Raw genomic sequence first — 25,681 nt, 5'->3', positions numbered from 1 at the left:
CTAGGTATCTGGAGAGAAAGAAAGCCTCCCAAAAGTTCTTAAAAGCTAATGTAACCCAAATACCAAATAACATGGATTGCCAGAACAAAGAACTGATTTCACTTGGGAATATACCTGGTAAATTCATAAGTAAAATGAATATCAAGCCCAACAGTGTTTTAATAATAGTTACTGTTGGGGGCACCTGGGTGGTTCAGTGGGTTAAAGCCTCTGCCTTTGGCTCAGGTGGTGATCCCAGGGTCCTGGGATCGAGCCCCACATTGGGCTCTCTGCTCAGCGGGGAGCCTGCTTCCTCTTCTCTCTCTGCCTGCCTCTCGGCCTACTTGTGATCTCCATCTGTCAAATGAATAAATAAAATCTTAAAAAAATATATAATAGTTACTGTTGGTGCTTATTATGTACCAAGTACCATGCACAGTATCCCATTTGATCCCCACAGTAGCCCTGTGGGGGAGGTATACCATTCCCATTCCCATTCTGTACATGAGGCAGTCGTGGTGTAGGGACATGACATGCTCACTCACTAGGTTACATAGCTAGCCAATGCCAGAAGAAAGATTGAGCTACCAGTCATCTGACTTTCCAGTCTGTACTTTTAATTACAGTTTTATACTTAAGTGTACTATTTTATGGGCTGTATGTTAGAAAATCCACTATGACAAAGAAAGATTTACTATATTTAGTACTAATACATCAAAAGAGAAACACTATGTTAATAGCTCACTGGATGTAAATGGCGTTTGAATTTGTTTTTTAGATTCAGTTACTATGCAAAGGAAATGTCTTTCCTCCATCATCTGGCTCCTATTTCACTATCACTCTCAAACAGTTGGCATGGTGCCTAGTGGAGAAATAGTAAAATCCTTCTTATTTATGGGCAAGAATAAAACAATGATCCTTTGTTAGCACTGGTTTTGCACACAGCAGTGCAGAAGAGGAAAGCAGGAGACACACCTTGCTGCTTTTCCAAGTCCTTAAAGTTTCATGTGACAAAAATGCCATCAACAATTAAAGGTAGATAAACTGATGACCTACAACATGCATGACAAATACCCTTAACTCACAAAGAGCATTCTCAAATCCATAAAGAAAAGTCACAACCAATAGATAATATTGATCAGGAATTGTAGAAAGAAAATAAATTAAAATGGCCAATTAGAATAAATGTGAAATCAGTAACTAATGCTGATTAAAACAATAGGATACTGTTCACCTGCCTACATAGATTAAAAAGAATAATATGCATTTTCCTGGATGTTGGAAAGAAGCTTGCTGAGATAACGACTTGTGAAAGTATATATCAGTACAGGAGTTCTTGAGGACTTGGGAGCAATACGTATCAAAACCCTTAAAAAAGTTCAGACCCTTTGACACAGTATATTGGGAGTATTTTCTGAGAGACAGATGGGTGCACAAAAATGCAGGTTTCTAGGAAGTGATTCATCATAGCATTGTTTATAATGAAAATTTGGAAACCTATATACTAGTAAATAAGAGTAAAGAAATGGTTATTTCCGGTGGAATACTAACAAACTTCAAAAAAGTATAGATATTTTTATTGACAAAGGAAGATTCATGATATATTAATGAATGGAGGAAAAAGCAGGTTATGTATAGCATATAAACATATTTGCATGGAACACTGGAATATTTACAGATATTTTAACAGTGATCATCACTCAAGAGTGAGATTTTAAGTGACACTTACCTGTATCTCCTAGTTTTTCTGTAATAATGATAAATGTACAAATAAATGGATGTGCATATCACACATTACTGACTTTTATAAAAGTTACCCATAATGTGGTATCTTGTTATGATAATGAACAATCAAATGTTGGGAATTATTCTGTGAGGTAAAGAAACTTGCTACAAGATATTAGGAAAATTAGTACTGAAATCTAGTTGGAAAGCATTTTTCTAGATTTCCTATTTTATAGTAAATTATTATTATTTAGGAATAATAAGATGTGGACATTTCTCTTAAAATCTCTCTCATAATATTTGAAAATAGTGCATTTTGTCCTCCGTTTAACACATTGGGAAATAGACCCATAAAATAATTCTGATTTTCCTGAGGTAGTGATACATAATTAATAACTATTTCAGTATTTTCCCTCCTAGATCTTTCTCATGAGATTTCCTAGCTCCTTTGTTTTGGCTCTGGGCCTGTGGCAGGAAACCTATCCTCTATGTTTAGAACTTAGTTGGTTATTGTCCAATTCAGTGTAGAGTAAGTTTTACTCATTCCCAGTAATTTTACAAATAACCTATATTTAAGTGATAATTCTGAACCACTTGCTTGTCCATGCTTCTAACCAGCAAGAATTTGTGTGCCTCAGTGTACCAGACACTGTCAAAGGTTATGATTTCAAAGGATTGATGGACACCATAAGTTGCCTTGGAGGAGCTGTATGTCTAATGAAAGAGATAGACATAGACATAGTTTTCAACAGATGCAAATCTATTCAGGTTAATATTTATCATTGCTGGAAACTATCGTTTAATATCTCTTTCTACAAGACAAAAAAAAAAGGCTTACTTAGTTTTCCAATTTTGGACTTTCAAAAACTGTTGTCTAGTTAGAAATAATTTAATGAATTAGAGTTTATATAGCATTTTTTTAAAATGTAATTTTCTTACTGATCTGTTAATAGTCCAAAGTTTTGAAATGCCTACTAAAAACATAACTTTAGGATTAAAGTAATAAACAGGAATAAAACAAGGATACTGTAACTGCTGGTTCCACACGTAGAAAGGAAACACACCTTGCATCTTTTCTAAATTCTTAGAGTTTGATAATGTGTGTAATTTTATGATGTGTCAGAGGTAATAACAACAATAATGGTAATTCAGTACAATTTATGAAGAGCACGTGGCCTTGACATAATTTCATAACTGGAAATTCAGATGTAGGAATCTAACTAGTTGGGCTCTTAAAAAATATGAAGTCATAAAGACAGGGCAGTCTGGAGCATTTGAAGAAATTAATGTCTCAGAAACTTGAAAAGACAGTTGTGTAAGAACTCAAGAACTCTGTTGGTCTTACATCTTTTTATTTGGATGTACGTCTTTTTATTTCATTTACATATACAAACATAGGTGTGAGGTGGGGATGTGTATGGGTATATATGCAAGAAAGTCTGGAGTTGGAAATAGCAAGTGTCAAAAACCATGGTTATTCAGATTATATCACATTGCAGCCACATATTTTGCAGATGACAGTTTAAGAAGTTGCCAGTGTCAAATGTGAAACTCTCCTTTTTAGTATTGTCCTTTTTAGCAGCACATAATTTGATAACTATCTCATAGTAAAAATTTGAATGGTACAAAGTTCTTGTACTACGTATATTATTTTCTCTATCAGTTTGGAAATTTGTTTTATGTATTAAGCAGCTACATTTAATATTTGTTAGCTAAACTAGGGGTATGTATCTTTATGATAAATATATGTTCCGCAAATAGATGAAGATGAGTAATTAATGGAGCAAAACGTTCAGCAACCTGATAGATTTGAGAAAAGTGTCTCTTTTAAATGTAATACATTTTTGCATCTTAAATCTTATCTTTCGCTCCCAGTCTTGAAAAATGGAATGTAGGGTCAGTTGGGACTCTTCAAACAAATTACCATTTTTTTTTTAAGATGGATAGAGTTCTGAAATATGTAAAATTCCTCTTGGAAAAGTGAGCATGACTCTCTCAGCAAATGCTAAGATACTGCTGGCTTCCAGAAAAGAATACTGCTCCAAGCTGGAAACATTATTTTCCCCTGGAAGGATTAGACAAATTGAAGACAAATAAGCTGGGGCAGATTCTTGAGGTCATTCAGTAGGACAATTCTTTTGGTAACATTGTTCACCTAACTTAGTAAACAAATACTTTTTTATGTCTAGTTTATTGAATCCTGTTATCTCTGTCTTCAGAAGCATATCAGTTATAGAATATGTTCCTTCTGGGGAGCTGAGAAATTAAAATCATGTATCATCCTTGCTGATAAAAAATATGCTATGGGAAAAAAAAAATAGCCAAAAAGTTACTCAATAACTCTTGGTTTGCCTCTTGTGCTTATCTATTCTTTTAGAGTTCATTCCCGATGTGTGGAATTCTGCAGATTTCTAAATAATTTTTCAAATATCTCATGCTAGATTTTGAGTGGTATATATTTTCTGAAGCAGAGACATCTGAGCAGAATGAAAATGAATTCTCATAGAAAAAAATTGCCAAGCATATGTGACGGAACTGTAGGGGAAAAGAGCATAACTTTAATCTTCAAAGAAGCTTAAAAATAGCTCCACTGTTATTATGCATGAGGCCTGACAATTGACATTTCTCATTTTGGCAGCATTCACCCACAGCCCCGTATCAGCAACTGAACACATTCATCTCTGGGATAAATGATTAATGAGCTGCCTATCATTTCAACTTCTTTTGTACCAAGTGGCAGAAGCTTCAGTTGATCATATTGCAGCTATCAGCATCATTATTGAAATTGATTCTGCCACTAGAAGGTTGTGCTTGGACAATCGATTAGCATTTAGATAAAGGAATTAAGTTATGGCATTAAAAACACAAAATCATCCCATCTGAGCCTCTCTGTCACACCTGGTAAGGTTATTTTCTTTTGTTGTGCTTTGCTTATCCACCAGCATCATAGAATCTTAGATTGAGGAAGGAAACATGGTAGGCATCAAAATTCGGTTGTTCTTATTTTAAGTGGAACCCGCTAAGATTTCCAAACTTCTGATTCTCTTTATTAATCACTGTCACATTGTATGAAATGTAAACGAAATTGTGCAACTTGTCTGCAATGATGAGCAATGAAGTTGCCAAATTACTGACTTTACAGAAAAAGTAAAAGGGTAGAGTTAGACAATTTTGAAAGGCCAGAATTAATCAGAAAGGAGAGAAGTTGGAGGATCTAGATTGACAAATGATACTCAGTTACAGTGAAATGAAACTTGCTTTTCAGCAAGCAGATGTGAGAAGAAGGAGGAAGAATATCATTTAGATGTCTTGGTGATGTGGGCTGCACTTTTTAAAACAGATGGCAGCCAGTGAGGGTCTGCACAGGCCTTCAGAAAACTGCACTTTGGGTAAAGTGATATACCCAAAGAAAAAGAGCTTGAACCTGGACCTTCTTTTTTAGCATTTTGCTCTTGGGATTCCTTTCAAGTGGTCTCACTATCACTGAACTTAAACTCCCTCTCCATCTACATTTGTCTTCTAGCCTATGACACTCTTCTGTGAATTCTCCATATATTTTCCCATTGTTTCTTTTCTCTGCTTTCTTCTGAATTTTGTAAGAGCAACTGTTTAGTCTACCTCTAAATTAAGACAACTGTCTGAACTACATTATATTGGTTTCCCAGTAAAAGTACTTGTATACAGAGAAGCAGCCATCACAGCTTTTTCTCAGTCCAGCTCCTTCTGCCCTATACTTGGTTAAACTTCTTTCTAGATTGTAGTGTGTTGGTGATGGTATTGTGAGTTTTCATTTTTTTGGTTTGTGTATATTTTAAAAAGCTAGAAAAGGTTGCTTTGAGGACTGCTAAGTAGTGGACATTTTTATCCAAAAATGATTAATGTAGATAACTGAGACTGTATTTGTTTTTTGTTATTCAAGTATAGTTAATATATAGTGTTACATATTAGTTTGTGAGGTGCGCAATATAGTGATAGAAGAATTCTGTACATTTCTCAGTTCTCATCAAGATTAGTGTACTCTATACCCTTTATTTCTCCCATTCCCCCATCCACTTCCTCTCTGCAACTACCAGTTTGTTCTCCGTATTTATTTATTTTAATTTTGTCTCTTCTTTTCTTTTTTTTGTTTTAGATTCCACATATGAGTGAAATTGTATCCTATTTGTCTTTCTCTGCCTGACTTACTTCACTTATTTCACTTTTATTAGTAAAAATAATACCAACTATGGGGCGCCTGGGTGGCTCAGTGGGTTAAAGCTTCTGCCTTCAGCTCAGGTCATGATCCCAGGGTCCTGGGATTGAGCCCCACATCGGGCTCTCTGCTCAGCGGGGAGCCTGCTTCCTCCTGTCTCTCTGCCTGCCTCTCTGCCTGCTTGTGATCTCTGTCTGTCAAATAAATAAATAAAATCTTAAAAAAAATAATAATACCAACTAAGTTCATCTGTGTTACTACAAATGCAAGATTTCATTTTTTAAGACTAATATTCCATCACATACATATATAATATGTATTATTTATATATATTATAAAATATTCCATTTCACACACACGTGTGTGTGTATATGTATATACACATATATATCATATATATATCACCTCTTCTTCATCCACTCATCTGTCAGTAAATACTTGGGTTGTTTGTCTATCTTTGCTATTGTAAATAATGCTGCAGTAAACATAGGGGTACATATTATCTTTTCAAATTTTCTTTGGTAAAGGCCCAGTAGTGGGATTACTAGATCATTCCATAATAATGTTTTCATTTTTTGAGGAGTCTTTTTTCTACAGTGGCTGCACCAGTTTGCATTCCCACAAACAGCATACAAGGGTTTCTTTTTCTCCCCATCTTTGCTACCGCTTGTTATTCTGTATATTTGTGTGTGTTTGTGTGTATGTGTCTGTGTGTTTTACTTTAGCCATTCTGACAGATGTAAAGTGATGTTTTAATTTGCATTTGCCTGATGATTAGTGATAGCATCTTTTTTTTTTCTTTTTAAGATTATTTATTTATTTATTTGACAGAGATCACAAGTAGGCAGAGAGAGAGGAGGAAGCAGACTCCCTGCCAAGCAGAGAGTTAGATGCGGAACTTGATCCCATGACCCTGGGATCATGACCTGAGCTGAAGGCAGAGGCTTAACCCACTGAGCCACCCAGGCACCCAGTGAGCGTTTCATCTTTGGAAAGATGTCTATTCAAGTCTTAATGCCCATTTTTCATTGGTTTATTTGGTTTTTTTGGTGTTGGGTTATATAAGTTACTTATGTATTTTGGATATTAACTCCTTATCAGATACATCCTTTGCCAACATCTCCCATTCAGTAGGCTGCATTTTTGTTTTGTTGATGGTTTTCTTTGTGGTACAATAGCTTTTTATTTTGGTGTAGTCTCAGTAGTTTAATTTTGCTTTTGTTTCCCTTGCCAGAGGAGACCTATCTAGAAAAATGTTTCTGTGGCTGATGTCAAAGAGATTACTGCTTAATGTTTTCTTCTAAGAATTTTATGTCTCACATTTAGGTCTTTAATCCACTTTGAGTTTATGTTTGTGTATGGTGTAAGAAAATGGTTCGGTTTAATTCTTTTCATGTAGCTGTCCAGTTTTCCCAGCACCATTTGTTGAAGAAACTGTCTTTTTTCTTTTGCATATTCTTTTTTTCAAGATTTTATTTATGTATTTGTCCGAGAGAGAGAGAGTGAGCACAAGCAGAGGGGGTGACGGAGGGAGAAGCAGCCTCCCTGTTAAGCAAGGAGCCAACTATGGGACTCACTCCCAGGACCCTGGGATCATGACCTGAGCAGAAGGCAGATGCTTAACTGACATCCCTATTGTATATTCTTACCTCCTTTGTTGTAGATTAATTGACCATAAAACATCGGTTTATTTCTGGATTCTCTATTTTGTTCCATTGATCTATGTGTCTGTTTTTGTTCCAGTACCATACTATTTTGATTACTGTAGCTTTAAAGTAATCAGTGAAATCTGGGATTGTGATACCTCCAGCTTTGTTCTTTTTCAAGACTGCGTTGGCTATTTGTCTTTTGTTTTTCCATACACATTTTAGTATCATTTATTCTAGTTCTGTGAAAAATGTTGGTTTTGATAGGGATATTTTGATAGGGATTACATTAAGTCTGTGGATTACTTTAAGTAGTATGGACATTTTAACAATATTAGTTCTTCCAATCCATGAATATAGAATATTGTTCCATTTGTTGTGTCATCTTCAATGTCTTTCATCAGTGTTCTGAATTTATCTGTTAGGTCCATCTGGTCTTAATGTGTCATTCAAACCCTTTTTTCCTTATTGATTTTCTGTCTGGATGGTCTATCTCTTGATGTAAATGAGACGTTAAAGTCCCTGCTATTACTGTATTACTATTAACTTCTTCCTTTATTATCTGTTGATAGTTGCTTTATGTGCTTGGGTTCTCACATGTTGCATGCATAAATATTTACAATTGTTATAGCCTTTTGTTGGATTGTTCTTGTTTTTTTGTAGTGTCCTTCTTTGTCTCATTACAGTCTTTGTTTTAAAGTCCATTTTGTCCAATATGAATTCCTATCCCAGCTTTCTTTTCACGGCCATCTGCATGGTAAATGTTTTTCTGTCCCTTCATTTTCATTCTGCATGTGTCTTTAAATCTGAAGTGAGCCTCTCTAGGCAGCACATAGATGGGCGGAGACCTTTGTTTTGGAAAGTGGGCAGAATATGGTTAAGAGGAAGCACTGCAGTGATATAAAAAAAAAAAAAAAAAACAAGCAGATAGAAACAAGAGTTCCACAAGTAGACCATTAACAGACTTATTTAATATGTTAAAATTCTTCACTGACAAATAACTCTCTTGAGTGACTATGAGTGAACCGGTTAGGCCAAGCTGTGCCTGATCTGGTATGAGTGAACGGACCCACCCTTCTTTAAGACCCTTGACACAAATTGCTTATCAATCACCTGCTTTCCTTCCAAACCCTTTCCAGCTTAGTATTCAAGGTATTAGCTACCAACTGGTCAACATTCCTCAGCTGGCCATTTTTCACTTCACCACTGATTTGGAATGTTACTCAAAGTATTTAAAATCATAAATCTTAAAAAAAAAATTAAGGGGCTGAGCCACCTGAGTGGCTCAGTCCATTAAGTGTTCAACTCTTGATCTCAGTTCAGGTCTTGCTCTCAGGGTAATGAGTTCATGCCCCTCATCAAGCCCCACGCTGGGCATGGAGTGTATTTAAAAATATATATACATTACTCTTTCTTAAAATCATGAAAGGTAGACTGGAAGAAAACTAAAGGGTCATTCAGAGAGGTGCTCTAACTGTAATAAAGCTGGAACTAGATTTCAGATCTCTTGAGTGAAATCTAGTGTTTTCCTGTAGACAGATGAAATGGACCAGATGAATTCTTCCTTCTTAGTACAATGTAATTATATGAACTTTCAGTGATTTTTTTTAAGCTAATTGTTATAAATATAATGCAGGCTAATGGTGAAAGAAAATCAAAAGTTAGAGCAAGTGTAATGTAGAAGTATTGATCTCGGGCCTTTGCTGTATTACACCCATTATCTATGTGCTACTTTCCAAAGTTCCAAATTTTACTTCCCAGGAGAAACTGCTTTAAAGTTCATATACATATGTAGAAATGTGTTTTACATAGACTGCATCTCTGTATGTCAGTCTTTGTCTCTGTCTTTGCATGGATAAAATCTATATAAATTCTCTCTCAAGTTGCTTTTTTTTAACCTAAAAATATATCTTGCAGACTTTCATTAGCCCATATACACCTATTTTTTTTCTTTTGCTGAGAGGTGTGTGATCAGATTCATATATCCTCCCTTTGATGGAAGTTTAGGTATTTCCATTTGTTATTTTTACAATGTCACTGTGAACATCCTTGCCAGTATATCTTGGGATATTTGTGAGTAAGCCTATCAGTCAGATAAACTATAGAAGGGGAATTGTTGAGCCAAAAGCTATATAGTTATTGATAGTTATTCCCAATATAAATATTTTCCTTGTATAAATATTTTCCTAGAAATCATTGGTATAGAAAATGCCTATTTTCCCCAACATCTTCAATTGCTGGCATTATAACATTTCCAACTATGACCATCTGGAAGGTGGAAATCTTAAAAATACTTTAATTTATGTATGTTCAGTTTGAGTGAGGTTAAGCATAGAATTTGTTTAACCATCCACTGTTTATAGTACACTGCCTATTCATTTTCATGCTCAAACTTAATTATATTTACTTTTTAAATTTTTAAAAATAATTAATTAATTTGACCGAGACATAGCAAGAGAGGGAACACAAGCAGGGAGAGTGGGAGAGGGAGAAGCAGGCCCTCTGCTGAATAGGGAGCCCGATGTGGGGCTGGGTCCCAGGACCCTGGGATCAAAGGCAGACAGACACCCAACGACTGAGCCACCCAGGTGGCTCAATTATGTTTACTTTTGAAAAAGAAATTTTGGAAAGCCCTCAAGTGGATATAATTCTCTCCTTATTCATCTTTTCTTCTAAAACATCAAAATTACCTTTGAAGCATTTCTCCATTTTTAGGATTTTAATGTTTTTCTTCCACATTGATCAGCCCCTTATGCCCCTTCACTCAAAGGAGAAAAATAATAACCTTCTTTTTCCTTTTATCTTCCTTCAATTGGGACAGTTCCAGCATTGATCACATTAAAACAGTTGTTTCAGGGACGCCTGGGTGGCTCAGTCAGTTAAGTGTCTGCCTTTGGCTCAGGTCATGATCCCAGGGTCCTGGGATTGAGCCCCACATTGGGTTCCCTGCTCAGCGGGAAGCCTGCTTTTCAATCTCTGTCTCTCTCTGTCTCTCTGACAAATAAATAAAATCCTAGAAAAAAACGAAGCAGTTGTTTCAACCTTTGTCAAGGATGCATTATGTAACAATAGAGATCATATTTTGAAGTAAAAAAGAGATAGTGATTTTGACTAACATCCAGTAGCTATGCAACATTACCCAAATTAGGAAATCCCTCCCAGCTTTGATTTTCTGAGAGGCGGTAGGGGCTTACATATTAACTAAAGGGCAAACATAGCTCATAAGAAACCTTCTTCTTCTTTTTTTTTTATTTTATTTATTTGACAGACAGAGATCACAAGTTCACAGAGATCACAAGTTTGCAGAGAGGCAGGCAGAGAGAGGGGGAAGCAGGCTTCCCGCAGAGCAGAAAGCCCAATGTGGTGCTCGCTCCCAGGACTCTAGGATCATGACCTGAGCTGAAGGCAGAGGCCTTAACCCACTGAGCCACCCCGGTGCCCCTATAAGAAACCTTCAAAAATAGTATCTATTGTCATTACTGCAAAGAACTTTGTAGGATGTAATATATTTTGTATAATTTACGTAGTTCAAAATAAGCAATATATTCAGAGTGTTTTTCCAGGTGTAAGTGTTTGGTTGCCGTTGGGGTGAGGAGGACTAATATTACTGCTCAAAGTTTTTGATTGTGTTGTTTCAGAGATGATTTTTGTTGTAAGGTTGCTTAGCATATTGTACTCCCTCATCTCGTTGCCACCTAGCGTGGGTTCTTAGTATTCATCTTCTGTCTCAGTGGTTTCCACTATAGATGAAGTCATGTGTTTAGGGATAGCAGAATGTCTTATTCCCTGTTTTTTGAGGGAATACTCTTAGGCCAAAATGACCAAACTTGGCTGATTTGTTTCGAACGAAACCTATTAGAAATTTTACCTCCTGTTTACCTGAAGGCTACTACTCAGGAACAAATCTCTTGTGAAGACTTTCATTAAACTTTTGAATAGGGACTGTATCCACATGGGTCACATGGTTTATGTCATCCTCATCCATATCTTTGAGTTTCCCTCATACTATTCCTACCATTGTGGAGTTAGAAATACATCAGAGAGATGACAGCACACTCAAGGTCTTCTCATTATCAGTGATTCTTGGTGAAGTTGTAGGGTTCTGGGAAGGAGGGCATTTCAGAATCCTAACTGAGAATCTTAAGCCATAAAATTTTAATATTTATCAGAGGAAGACTTAAAAAGACTTATAAAAGGAATAAACTGCCATAAATGGAATAAAATGGTTCTGGGGGTTATTTCTTGTAATCTCTATTGCAGTAATCATCCATGTGTGTGGCAACCTCCCTAGAGGTTACTTACATCAAAGTGTATCCTGAAGTAGTTTATATTTGTTACCTTGTCCACTTCTTACCAAAATGCATGGGTGAAAACTAACAGTAATACTTGCATCTGTACTGAATCTGGTAGAAATGACCCTTTTCCAGATTGTAACAAACTGACTAAAATGATAACCTATTGTCATACATTGTATACTGTTATACAATATCATTGTGCAATGTATATTATATGTTGCAACATGCCAAGCCCTAGGAGTAAAACTTATTTGCATGTCTGCATTCTTACGAATATTATGGAAATGAATAAGATCGTTTCTTAGTAACAAGTCTTCATAAACACTTAAATATGTGTATGTAACTTTTCTCATCAGCAATTTAAGAAGTTTTCCCTTAAACAAAGCAATCTGTCTTTTTATTTCTCATGAAATCGTTTTTCTATTTTAGCACACATTCGTTTTTCATTTTGAAGTCTGTAATCTTCATTATATAACCTGCAAGCTATATGAATGACATAATCTACTCTCCCCTCTTGGGAAGGGGGGATGTTTTCCTGTGCCACCATGTAATTTGCTTTGCAACAATTATTGCTGTTTGTAACCAGATATAGTGATCACAGGACACATGCAGCTAGATTTAGAATCTGTTGAAAACAGGGAAGGCAGTATGACTATTTCTAAATGTCATTGACTTCATAATTTTAACTCATAAAAATTTTTAAAGTTCAAATGCATCAATCCAAATCATTCATTTCTGAAATATACTTTAGATAAATCCCTCAGTGTTCTGATGTTGCAAATGGCTGTCTTATTTTATTTCCCAAATCCCTGCAGTTTCCTAGCCTCACTCCCAGTGAGATAATTTATCAGACGACTTATGTCTAGGTCCTATTTTTGAAACTATAGAAGCCAAATGTCATGTATTTCAGGAAGTTTAGGGAGTTATAAGTAATGCATATGGTGTCATGTAATCCTTTCCAGGCTTTTGATTAAGAAATCGTCAATGTATATGTAAGTGGTGTCTTTTACCAGTTGCAGATGAATTTTACAAATGTTTCTTTGGCCTTTTTTTTTTTCTCTTTCCTTTTTTCCCTTTTCCTTTACGTGCTGAAAGAATCAGCTGTGAATCAGATTAAACAGGAAGCATTTCTTTTTGTTTAAGCTTCCTTAGGTATAGGTTTTGAGTCATATGTACTGACAATGTATAGTCTCTGTATTGCTTAAAATGTCATTAAATTTGGGGGCGCCTGGGTGGCTCGGTGGGTTGAGCCGCTGCCTTCGGCTCAGGTCTTGATCTCGGGGTCCTGGGATCGAGTCCCGCATCGGGCTCTCTGCTCAGCAGGGAGCCTGCTTCCTCCTCTCTCTCTCTGCCTACTTGTGATCTCTCTCTGTCAAATAAATAAATAAAATCTTTTAAAAAAATGTCATTAAATTTGTATCTCAAAGAATTTTAAGTTATAAGATAAAAGCTAACAGAAGAAAAGCAACATAGAACATACTTTATTCATCTTGGAATGTTATTTTTAAGTTTTCCTAAGAAAGGCTAAAGCAGGGTATTAGTACCAGTTTTAGCAGATTAATGTTCCTGTGATAAATGATAGTAATCAATTTTCTGACTGTCCCATTCTACCTTCTCTAGTAACTCAAGTCCACATTTGGAAAAGTCACATTGTATAAATTTATGATGAGAAAACAGGGAAAGGATAGAAGCCTTTGCAGCTGTCTTAAATTCTTTTTTTAGAAACAAGTGGGATAGAAATAAATGTATCTCATCCTGAGTTGTCCTTGTGACTTAATCATACTACTGAGAGTGAAGGAAATTGCTCAGTGGGTCAATTCCTCTAGGTCCTAGGTTCCAAAAGAAAAAGAAGACTACAAATTCCCCTGGTTTGGAAGCAATGATTTCTAATGCTTAGCTCCTCCCTTGGTCCGCAGTATGTTCATCTGGAAAACATTTAGTCATTTCTGAGGAGATTCCAAAATGAGGCAGCCCTAGTCTACTGTCTGCCTCTCATAAAAGGTCAAATACATGACTAAGGCATAACATGTCTGAGCCATAGGAAATAAAGAACGGACTCGGTGGAACCCTGGTCACTTTTATAAGAATAACTTCTCTCTTAAAGATGTATTCTGTCATCAAGCCCAATGTTTGCCCAATGCTTAGAGCTTCTCAAAAGCTACAGAAAAATATTAAGATTTTTTTCACGGATTTTGGTTTTCTTAATGGTTTTGCTAAGTTTATTTGCTACAATTTGGCTTTAAATGGTCATATATATTAAGTGGAGTTGAGTTAATGAAAGTAAATGTTAAGGTTTAAGTAATAGTTCATTCCTAAATATCTAAGCTAAAAATATTAAAGGACGTAGCATTTAAATCAGTAATTACTCAATAGAAAAATTTCTCCTTGCTGATTAGCTTTTAAGATTTAAAGTAACAAGGTAGCAAGATCTTTCAACGAAACCATTCATTTAAATCTATTATTAAATAAACTGTCATAGCATTTTATGGTGAGAGATTCTTAGCCAAAATAGTTGACTTATTTTCCTGGGTAGTATTTCAAACTCTTGAGAAAAATGAATAGTCTTTTTAAAACAGAGGCTAATTAAGTCATGATGTCGTTTGTGGTGTTGCCAGAGCTGTTACACTTGCCATTCATATATTCTCCTTTCTTTCAACTTATGGCACTCACTGAGAACTATCTCAAATTTTCTCACCTTCACATCTTAGATAATGCATTATATGAAATCCACAGAGATTGTTGTTCTATAACTCCCCACCTACAGAAATAATCATATTGAAAAATTTTTTTTTCATATGTGAAAGCCACTATATTTCAGTCCAGATCTTTTTTTTTAAAAAAATTAGGAAATGCTACAGAACATAGTGCTCACTTTCTGACATTTCGTGTTATGTAAAGAAGAAACAGTGGCATGCTAATGACAAATTTAATCTTTACAGTCAAGATGAATATATTACAGTGTAAATTGTTCATAATCTACACCTCTGGTCTTAACAGCCATCTCAAACCCTATGCTCTAGGTCAAATGGGGTCATTAAGAACCTAAGTGTCTTACCTCAAACCAACATCCCAATTAAAAAGTAACTTAAAGCATATGCTTTATTATTACTCTAGATTTAACATCATCTTCTTAAGAAGGATAACCTGTGGTGTCAGATTATTAATTTTCTTTCAGCAACAGATCAGAATCAAATTCCATGTGAATTATATAAGGGAGGAAACCAAATTGTAGTTTCACCAAGTAGAACCTACAGAATTTGGTTGTTCATGATCATTGATTTCTTTGAAATTCTTAGACCAGTTAAATATTAAACAGCTCTGACCCAGACACCCTTGGAGATTATGCGAAAATGCTTCAGATTGAAATTTCAAAGTATAGGGACATTATTTATATGTATCTCTAGCCCAGGACTTGACACAAAATGTTTATTGAGTATTAATACATATTAAATGAATACCTTAAAAGACAACCTCAGAATTCTATGAATTTAGTGATTATACTAGTTTATCACTCAAACCATTTAACTCACCCTATGAAGAGTTGCTTTTAGAGTTGTTTTAATTTTGCCTTTTTCAGATGAGGAAAAAAGATCATTTGGAGAATATCTGTAAAATTACTACTAAATACAAACATTTTGTAGTTTGTCATCCTTTACATTAGATTCTGTGTGATATTGCTTTTAGAATTTAATATTAGAGAAAAGTTTGATTATCATAAAGACTTGAAGGCTATGAAAATTATATGGCCTATTGTTCCTTTTTCTAGGTTCCCTGGACACCTGGAGTTAAATTTAACATCTACTTGTATTTCCTATTGAGTGCTTTTGTAGTTGTTATATCCTTTTTTGAAATGTTTCCCTTTTTGTTTTGTAGTCTAAATCTTTTTAGAAATAAGTGTGATGGGGGCTCCTGGGTGGCTCAGTGGGTTAAAGCCTTTGCCTTCGGCTCGGGTCATGATCCCAGGGTCCTGGGATGGAGCCCCGCATCGGGCTCTCTGCTCAGCGGGGTACCTGCTTCCTCCTCTCTCTGCCTTCCTTTCTGCCTACTTGTGATCTCTGTCTGTCAAATAAATAAATAAAATCTTAAAAAAAAAGAAAAGAAAAATAAAAGAAATAAGTGTGATGTATGTTTGTAATGTCAGTGTTTTATCTTTTTAAAAAAAAAAAATTGTCTGAGAGAGAGGGAGCTCACGGGGCTCCACCACACAACCCAGAGATCAAGACCCGAGCAGAAACCAAGAGTTGAGCGTTCAACTGACCGAGCCACCCAGGGGCCCCTCAATATTTTATCTTTAATCCTTATCTTCACTTGTTCATTGAACTTTGAACACTCTTTGAGACTCTTCTGGCTTGCCTTTCATGTTACTCTCTCAGTGAGTAAATATTTGAGTGCTTACTAAGTGTCAGGCATCGTTGGGGTCCTTCTCCTGACTCAGTCATTCTCCTGCTGCTGTTGCATAGTGCCCAGTTCCCTTGTGTCATTAGTTACATGGTTTTCTTACTTTGTATGCTGTCCTTTGATTTAGGAACAGTCCCTTACCTGAAACTCTTGGGGCCAGATGTGCTTCAGAATTCAGAATGTGGGGATTTTAGAAAAACTCATAGGATGCATCTGCCATAGATGTTATGTAACATCCTTCTCAGAGGGCAGCACCCTCTAATCAAACACACTAGTATTTCTGCAGTGAAGCTTATGAGTATATACAGTAAGTGAGATAAAGACTACAAGAAGCTTCATTACAATTCTTACTGGTTTTGTTGCCAAATGAGTTTTGTCCCAAATTTAGGGAAAAGCTGTTGGGTTTCAAACCATTTTAGATTTTGAAATCACAAATAAGGGATGGGAAGATCTCTTAAACTCTACTTTAAATATTTTAGGCAGGTTGTCTCTTAAATCTGCCTGATCCTACATTTCCAAATACCTTCTGGACATCTTCACTGAAAGGGCCTATATCAGCTATTTAAATTTTTATTGGAGTGAATTTTTTGCTTCCTTGCCAACTGACCTTATTCTTGCCTCTTACTCTGTTCAGTTCCTAACTTCATCACTGAGTCCTGTGGAATCCATTATAATATATTCTGAACCTCTTGCCTCCTGTTCTTTGTCACCACCTATTACGATTTAGGTTTTCATTAGCTCTCTCCTTGGCCTCCTTGCTTCTCAAACCAGGCTGGATGGACTAATTTATTCATATGCTGCATTAGGCATTGAGAGATACCAGTAAGGTGGGTTTTTTAGCTACAGGTTTTTCACTATAAACACCTCTCCTTAGTGGAGAAGACTAGTTAGAGGACTGGTTAAATAAGCACTTGGCACAATGGATATTTTACAACCATTAAAAAGGAAGAGATAGTTCTATATGTCAATTGCCAAGACATATTAAAGGAGAAATACATGTTGCAGAATAGTATAGTTGAGGTCCTGTAGATATTTATATAGTCAAAGTTCTAGAAAGTTACTTACAAATCCATAGCAGTGTCTTTGGAGAGACACTGAAGCTCTACTTTTTGATTTTTGAGGTGTTTAACTCTATAAGCAGTAGTCGCCCCTTATCTACTTCGTTTTCTATAGTTTGTCACCTATGGGCCAGAAGCAGATGATTCTCCTTTTCATATATCCTCAGGTCAATAGTAGCTCAAGGCTGTATCACAATGCCTACGTTATTCACCTCCTTTCATCTCACCACATAGGCATTTTATCATCTCACCTCATCACAAGAAGGGTGAGTACAGTACAGTAAGATATTTTGAGAGAGAACATATTCATGTAACTTTCATTACAGTGTATGGTTATAATTGTTCTAATTTATTATTAGTTATTGCTAAACTCTTAACAAGCCTACTTTATAAATTAAACTTTATCATAGGTAGGTGTGTATGTATGTATAGGAAAAAACAATATACTTAGGGTTTGGTACTATCTGAGGCATCTCCACTGGAGGTCTTGGAACCTAGTCCCCATGGATAAGGCGGGGAGGGAGGGGTTCTGTATATGTGTGTGTGTGTGTGTGTGTGTGTATACATATAAAATATGTATTTATACTATATAAACTAATCAAATGTAATTTATATATTTATATAGACAATGTTTATTTGAAAATTAAAAAGGTTATGAGCAAGTGTGATAAGAGGTATAAAGAAAGGAATATAATATAAAGTAACAAATTCTGCTTGCCTGTTCGGGAAGCTTAGAGAATGTTTTCCTTTCCAAACATTCCAGTCAGAGCAAAAGCAAGTTCAGTGGCACCCAGAACTTAGAGGGTCTAATGTGTTCCAGTAACAGCAGATCAGTACTGGATGGATAATAGTTTCAAGGGGGAAAGAAGGATTTGGTCTGAGGTGAGATGTGGTCAGACTGTGAAGGGTAACTACTAACTGGAAATGTGGACCTCATATAGTCAGTGGGGAACCTGAGGAGGTTCATTTTTTTAATACCTTTATAAATGTGGAGAAATTTTAGATTTACAGAAAAGTTGTGAGATGATAGAGTTCTTTTGTATCTCCTCCCCCAGAGTGTGTGTCCCTTTATGGTCCCTTACATTATCATGGTACGTTTGTCAAAACTAAGAAACCAACCTTGGTATATTACTGTTAACGCTAGCCTTTACTCAGATTTAATCCGTTTTCCTTTGTCTTTTTCTGTTCCAGGACCCAATCCAGGCTTAGTCTTCTCTGCTCTGTGAGTTTCTCTTTTCTTGTTTTTCATGATATTGACAGTTTAGAGGAGTGCTCAGTTTTTAGAATGTTCTTCAATTTGGGTCTGGTATTTTCTCATGATTAGTTGGTGGTGTTTGTGAAAAAATACCAGAATGGTGAAGTACCTTTCTTATCATATTAAAGGGCACATGATCTCTGCCTGTTGTCACTGCTGATGTTAACCTTGATCGCTTCCTTAAGGTAGCATTGGCCAGATTTCCCCACTGTCACCTTCCCGGAAGTTTACCACTGCCCAAACTCATCTTTTTTTGTTAAGTTTATAGTGTGATGGTTAGAACTGATGTTAAATGCAGCTGTATTGGCTAGGAAACCCAGGAGCCTAGAAACTGGAAGGCCATTTACAGTTAAGACTGTTGTAATAGTTCAAGTGAGAGATGACAACTGTCTGAACCTGCAGATGCAGTGCAACAAAAAGGACTGGAGATACTCAAGCTTTTCTGGGCAATGGGATGGCTTATGGTAGCTTTAAAAGAAAAAGACCAAATCAGAACCACAATGAGGTACCACTTCACACCTAAGTGGGATGGCATAATCCAAAAGTCGTATTATAATAAGTGTTGGTGAGGATGTGGAGAAATTAGAATCCTTAAACACTGCTGCTAGGAATGTAAGATGGTACAGCCACTTCGAAAACGTTTGGCAGTGCCTCAAAAACTTAAGCATATTTACCATTTGGTGCAGCAGTCCCACTTACAGGTATATATCCAAGAGAAATAAAAAATATGTACACACAAAAACTTACACATGAATGCTCATAATAGCATAATTCATTGTATCCAAATGGTGGAAACCACCCAAATTTCCAAATGATGAATGGATAAAAAATGATATATCCATACAGTGGAATATTTGGCCATAAAAATGTTGATGAAGCACTGATTTTTGCTATAAATAGATGAACCTTGAAAACATGCTAAGTGAAAGAAGTCAGTCACAAAAGATCACATATAATTCTATTTCTCCAAAATGTCCAGAATAGGCAAATCTGTAGACAGAAGGTAAGTGGTTTCTTGTGGTTAGGGGGTGGTTGTGGCGGTGGAGGGATTAGGCCATGATAAGTAAAAAGTACAGGGTTTCTTTTCGGGGTGATGAATATGTTCTAAAATTGATTATAGAGATGGTATACAACTCTGAATACCTAAAAGCCACTGAATTGTACAGTTGAAATATATTAATCATATACGTGAATTTATCCTGATTAAATATTACCAAATCAAGGAACACATGAGAGTTTGCACACATTCAAGCTATACTTGCTGAAACTAAAGTGCTGGTAGGATATCCAGGAGCAGATGTTGAGCAGCTCAGAAGTGAGGCTGGGACTGGAGATATGGCACCATAAATAATTAGTAGAAATGACTCACTTGATGGAAAGTAAGATATCCTATTCATTGAGTGCAATTTATTAAACACAGTAGTTCAAGGTAAGGTTTTAAGCAGGACACCTTAAACATTTTCATAGCACAGAGTCGTCAGAGGTTAACACAAGTGAGGACGGACTCTTCCTCTGGCATTCAAGACAAGTTATTGAGACTGGCTGCTGTTCCTCCTAAACCTAAATTTCAGCTATAACGGTCTATACTTCCCATGTTTTACTTTACGTGGCTATGGCAATGTTCCTTAAGTAATTTGGAGACTATTTTGGGATAAAAGTTGAAATTGAAGATACTATCAATTTCAAATTTTGTACATCCAACACGGGGCTTGAACTTATAGCCCCAAGATCAAGAGTTGCACGCTCTAGCAACTGAACCAGCCAAGTGTCCATAAAATAAATATCTTTGGTAAAATTTATAATCTAAATTTAGAATTAGTTAATTTCCTAACTGAAGAAATTAAGTCAAGCCATAAAAGCTGACTGGCCATATAAGTTACCAATTATTCTGCTTTACTCTCTATTTTATAATTGCCACATCCCAACCTGGCCCATCCCCAGTGTTACTTAGTGGTATGAAGTACAAATAAACAGGAATTTCATACTAAGAATGACAGTTGAAAGGAAGAAAAAAGATCAAATGATTTCGTCAACTGTTCTAATGATTAGATATCCCTTATTTGGCATTAGTAAATGTGGTTTCAAAATCCTGAGAAAGAGGTACTGTGATAATTTTATATGTCAACTTAGCTAAGGGAAACCCAGATAGCCAGTAAAACATTATTTCTTGCTGTGTCTGTGAGGGCATTTCCAGAAGAGATTAGGATCTGAATCAGGAGGCCCTTACCAAATAGGTGGGTATCATCCAATATGTTCATAGCCCAAATAGAACAAAAAATGTGGAGGAAGAGCAAATTTGCTCTGCCAGATCTGGGATGTCCACCTCCTCCAGTCCTGACACTGGAGCTCCTGGTTCTTGGGCCTTCAGATTCTGGGATTTAAATCAGTGGCCTCCCACTATTCAGGTTTTCAACCTTGGACTGCAAGTTACATCAACTCCCCTGATTCTCAGACCTTGGGACTCCTTGGCTTTCATTACCACATAAGTCAATTCCTGTAACAAAATCTCATATATATAGTTCTGATATATATGGTTCTTTTGGTTCTGATTCTCTGGAGAATTCTATATAGGTTCTCACAAATTATAAAAGATAAAGGATTCTGTTTGCTCTTTTAATAAATTAAAATCACTTTTTTTCAGTGTCAAGGAAATAATTAACATAGTGTAGTTTATGAGGTAGCAAGTAAATTCTTCACACATGTGGCCCAGGATTTCATTTGGTAGGTTTAAGTTCTGTCTGACCTTACACTATGAAAATTCCAAGTTTGTGTTTGAATACATGACTAAAAGAATAAGAATGAAATGATCAACAGTATGTCTGTTTCAGTTTTTATTAATAAAACACAAAACTAAACTCAAGGCAACTGCTTTGTTCTAATATCTGGTCTGACCGTACACTGGAGAAGTGATTCTTTATGAGGAATTAACCTGCAGTATATAGACAGGTTACATCAAAAGTGGGATACTGCAATATCTAATAAGGTTAGGTAAATGAAATTAAAAAGAGAACAAGTTAAATATTAAAAATCACAGAAATATTCCCCTCAACTATCAGGGGGCTTCCTGTAACAGTCTTCAATGTGTTTATCAAGATCAATCATATTGCACCACCCCCAAAGGAAAAAACTGAGGGAACTCATGAGTAATTTTCACAGCTTCATTGTAAAGTCCAAGATCTGGGGGAAAAAAAAAAAAATTATCAAACATTTAATCTATAATGGAAAGATGTAGCATCATTTATTATCTAAAAGCTTTCTACCTCTTTCTCTTTTATAGAGATCAACTTATTTTCACAATCTATCTTCTAAAATAGATAGGGATCATCACAGCTATTTACCTGTGGCTCTAAAAAATAAAAGACATGGGCAATAGGCAACTATTCATTTTGATATCCATTGTACAGGCAAATTCTTGCCTGGTTTTAGGTGTTAGGCATTATTTGATGCTTTTGATACATATGATAAAACAAAATAATCTATTAACATTATTTCTGTTTGCCAAGTTTTAAGTTTCTCTTCCCATAAATACTCTTTAATTAGTTTCCTGCATATACAAGCATTACTTAAAAGGGGGCCAAAATGTTCTCCCATTTTCCTTTGGGATCAGAAAATTCTATAGTAACTGAAAAATGGCAGGACTGAGATTCAAGACCAAGACATCTCAAGTTAAGAAAACTGTTTTCCTCCTAATTACATGAAAGTACTTAATACAGAATGCTTTATTTACCAAAAGGATGGTTATCTTCTTTAAACTGGACATATGATGCACACATAATGGTTGCCTTTGCTGTTACTTTTCCAACTACTTCCACAATTCCAGAGATTTCTTCATCAAGCTAACACAAAGGACAAATTGTCAAATTGGTGTTGTCATATTTCTAGTTGGTAACTTGGAAAATTGTTACAGTTTACTAATCTTTCATGTAACAAAATCAGCTTAAAATTTACCAATGCAAAAACTGAACTGTAAGTTGTTAAAAATGTTTGAGTACTTAATGTCAGCATGTCAAGTCCTATTACCTTTAGCAGTACCTTCAGGTCCAAAGATCCAGTTAAATGTTTAAGTTGAAGACAAAATCACTTAAGGATAATGAGAATGTCTAGGATTTCTACAAGAGTAATTTATTTAAAAAGACCCATTGAAAGGAACTTTCTACTTTCTTATCTTGTGCAGTGTATTCTGTATATATTACCCAAACAACACATGGATTTATCTTCATTTAAAAAAAAAATTTTTGGAGTACAATAAATGTAAAAACAAGTGATAACTAAAAGTACACTTAAACAAAAACAAAACAGAATTTTTAAAATGTCAAGCTCTTGAAAGAAAAAATGACTTAAAAGGTTTTTTTTTAAATGTGATTTTTTTGGTCTTTTATAGGAATAGGAAATGTTACCCAGTTAAGGGATGTTTTAAAAAATCATGGAGCCCAAGGGGCGCCTGGGTGGCTTAGTCATTAAGCGGCTGTCTTCAGCTCAGGTCATGACCCCAGAGCCCTGGGATCAAGTCCCACATCTCCCTCTCTCACTTCCCCTGCTTGTATTCCCCCTCTCACTGTGTCTCTCTCTGTCAAATAAATAAATAAAATCTTAAAAAAAAAAAAAAATCAGGGAGCCCAAAGAATCATTGGTTAGAAATGTAAAGGGATATATAATGTAAGAAGAGGACAAAAGTTTAATTTTTTGAGCAGGTAAGTTTTATGAGGTGGTCCTTTATATCACTCCAAGAATCAGAAACATCAGCAAGATGAATTAACTACAAGAGTCTTAGAATTAGGGATGCCTGGGTGGCTCAGTTGGTTAAGCAGCTGCCTTCGGCTCAGGTCATGATCCCAGCGTTCTGGGATCGAGTCCCACATCGGGCTCCTTGCTCAGCAGGGAGCCTGCTTCTCCCTCTGCCTCTGCCTGCCTGTGCTCTCTTTCTTGCTCTCCCTCTCTCTGACAAATAAATAAAATCTTAAAAGAAAAAAAAAAAAAGAGTCTTAGAATTAATACTTGAACATACGGGCTCCATCAACTCAATAGTTCCATTTTTTCCTTCTCCATCTGAAAGAATAAACATTTTTCCAGTGGGATGAATCTAAAAAAGAAACACAGGATTAAAAAAACCAAAAACATAAACAAAACAAACTTTAAAATCTCATTAAAATAAAAATATTGTAAGTTTGAAAATGAGATTGACCCAAAAATACTTAGTCAATGCACACAAAGCAATTTGTTTTTGAACAATTTGGTTCAGATTATAATCTTGTGTTAACCGCAACTGGTCAAACACCACCTAGTTAAAGTTGAATTTCAGATAAACAGTACTTTTTAGTACAAATATGTCCTGTATTTTTATTTAGTAATCTGGCAGCCCTGCCCTAACAACAAATTAAAGGGGGTTCATAATGTCTAAAAGTGAGATCTACTAGCACTCATGATTTAAATAGTAGGTATTCCACCAGAGAGTCTGTTTTAAAAATTAAGTTTGATGGGGACAGACCTGTGTGGCTCAGTGCTGGAGGGTACCACTCTTGACCTCAGGGTTGTGAGTTTGAGCCCTACCTTGGGGGTAGAGAGTTTTTTTAAAAAAATGAATAATAAGCATGATGTAGTTAACAGAACTGGTTGCCAGAAGATTTGGGCTCTACTACTGATCTGTAAAGACTGCATTCAGGTCTGGATGAAAGTCAGCTTTGCTACTTGCTGTGGCCTTGAGCAGTTAACCAGACTCCACTCCTACCCAGTCTGCCTACTCTGAAGTCAAGTAACACCTATAGAACGAAGAGGACGAGTGGCTGAAATGAACTACTAAGGCTTTACAATAGTTTTTTGTTTTTTTTCCCCCTCAGCTTTCCCGGTTCACTGACTCCGAAACTTTGGGGCTGCTTCTCATCAGTAGGATGCAGACGCTGCACTCTTAACACTAGGATGAGAACACAGACTGCTATGGAATCTGGAAGGGACAACTGAAGAATGTTTATGACGAAGTGACCAACAAGAAAGCGAAGTTTGAGAAAAGAAAATTCCATTAGAAAGAAACTAGAAAACCAGAGCAGTTGCCAAGTCTGGCTAAGCGAAAAAATCAGGAGGTAAATGTGTGAGTCAGGTCTACAATTTTCTTTGTAAATACAAAAAGAAACCAGAAGAAACCAGAGGGGAGGACGTTAGAATTTAGAACCGAGCAAATTTGAAAACGTCACGATTCCGCGCCATAAAAGTGGCGCCAAAATGGGCTGCAGGGGCTAAAAAGTGCGCAGAACGTCCATGCGCGTAAAACGAAGCATTTGGGAGCGCAGTGTTGCTCTAAGGCCTGTCCTCCTCCACCCCACCTTTCCACCCTGAGGCTACGGCCCTGGCGGTCACGGGGTCCCTCCACCCGGCTCCAAAGCAGGGGGCCCAGGGCAGCCACGGCGCGCACCTTTTCCAGCCTTCCTACGAAGCAGACCGGCCGGTCGATGAACTGAGCTAGCATGCTGGCGTTGACGCGCGACCTGGGCAACTCCATGACATCCACCATGGTCGCGGTGCGACACCCGCGGCCGGCAGGAAACAGACGACCGAAATCCTGCGTCCCACGGCGTCTATGGGGCAGAAGATGCCGGCACCAATCAGCGAAGACCCGCTCTCTCACTCCACCAATCAAAAGCTCGGAAATCTCGATCGAAATCGCGCAGTCCCAGAAATGGACAGAGCAGGGAGGGCTGCTTCCGGAAGTGGGGATCGGCTGCTTAGTGACGCATGGCGTCCCGGAAGTTGCCCACGTCCTCCGCAGAGTGAGCAAGGGAGGCGGGGCTTGGATCGGGCGGGGCGGTGGCTGCCTCCAGCGACCTCCGGGCCTCCCCGCCCGACTGGATCCCGGAAGCAGGGTATTGGGCACCTGTGCTGTAGCGGCGAGGGACTGCGGCGCGAGCCTCAAGGTACCCCTTCTCGCGGGAGGCGCCGCAGCCTTACTGTTTCCCTTTCTCCCCATCGACGCATGCGGAAGAAAGAGGCGGGACTCGGTTCTTGCCCTGTCGCGGCATTATCGGTGCTGCGCACCCGCGGTTGGAGTTTCCCCACCAACCGGCTTCTCGGTTCTGCGTGGCAAGCGCGGGATTTGTGTTGCAGTCGAGGTGTCGGGTGTTTTTGACACTCGCCGTCCTGGAGAC

The 25,681-nt window shown here is 37.0% G+C and overlaps 1 protein-coding gene across 1 annotated transcript in view; it reads left to right on the top strand.

Moving 5' to 3' along the window:
• Positions 1 to 4,347: 4,347 nt before the first annotated feature.
• Positions 4,348 to 25,681, top strand: part of UMAD1 (UBAP1-MVB12-associated (UMA) domain containing 1) — a 238,692-nt gene continuing 217,358 nt past the window's right edge. The window contains exons 1-4 of the mRNA XM_082693370.1: positions 4,348 to 4,605; positions 17,461 to 17,559; positions 18,485 to 18,515; positions 24,383 to 25,450. Of these exons, the coding sequence (XP_082549496.1) occupies positions 25,004 to 25,450 (447 nt within the window). The 5' untranslated portion in view covers positions 4,348 to 4,605; positions 17,461 to 17,559; positions 18,485 to 18,515; positions 24,383 to 25,003. The remainder of the gene's footprint in view (positions 4,606 to 17,460; positions 17,560 to 18,484; positions 18,516 to 24,382; positions 25,451 to 25,681) is intronic.

Source organism: Mustela nivalis, assembly GCF_964662115.1.
Source record: "Mustela nivalis genome assembly, chromosome: 12".
NCBI classification, from domain to species: Eukaryota; Metazoa; Chordata; class Mammalia; order Carnivora; family Mustelidae; genus Mustela; species Mustela nivalis.
Note: the sequence above shows the minus strand (reverse complement) of the source record. Positions and strands in the feature narration are given on the sequence as shown.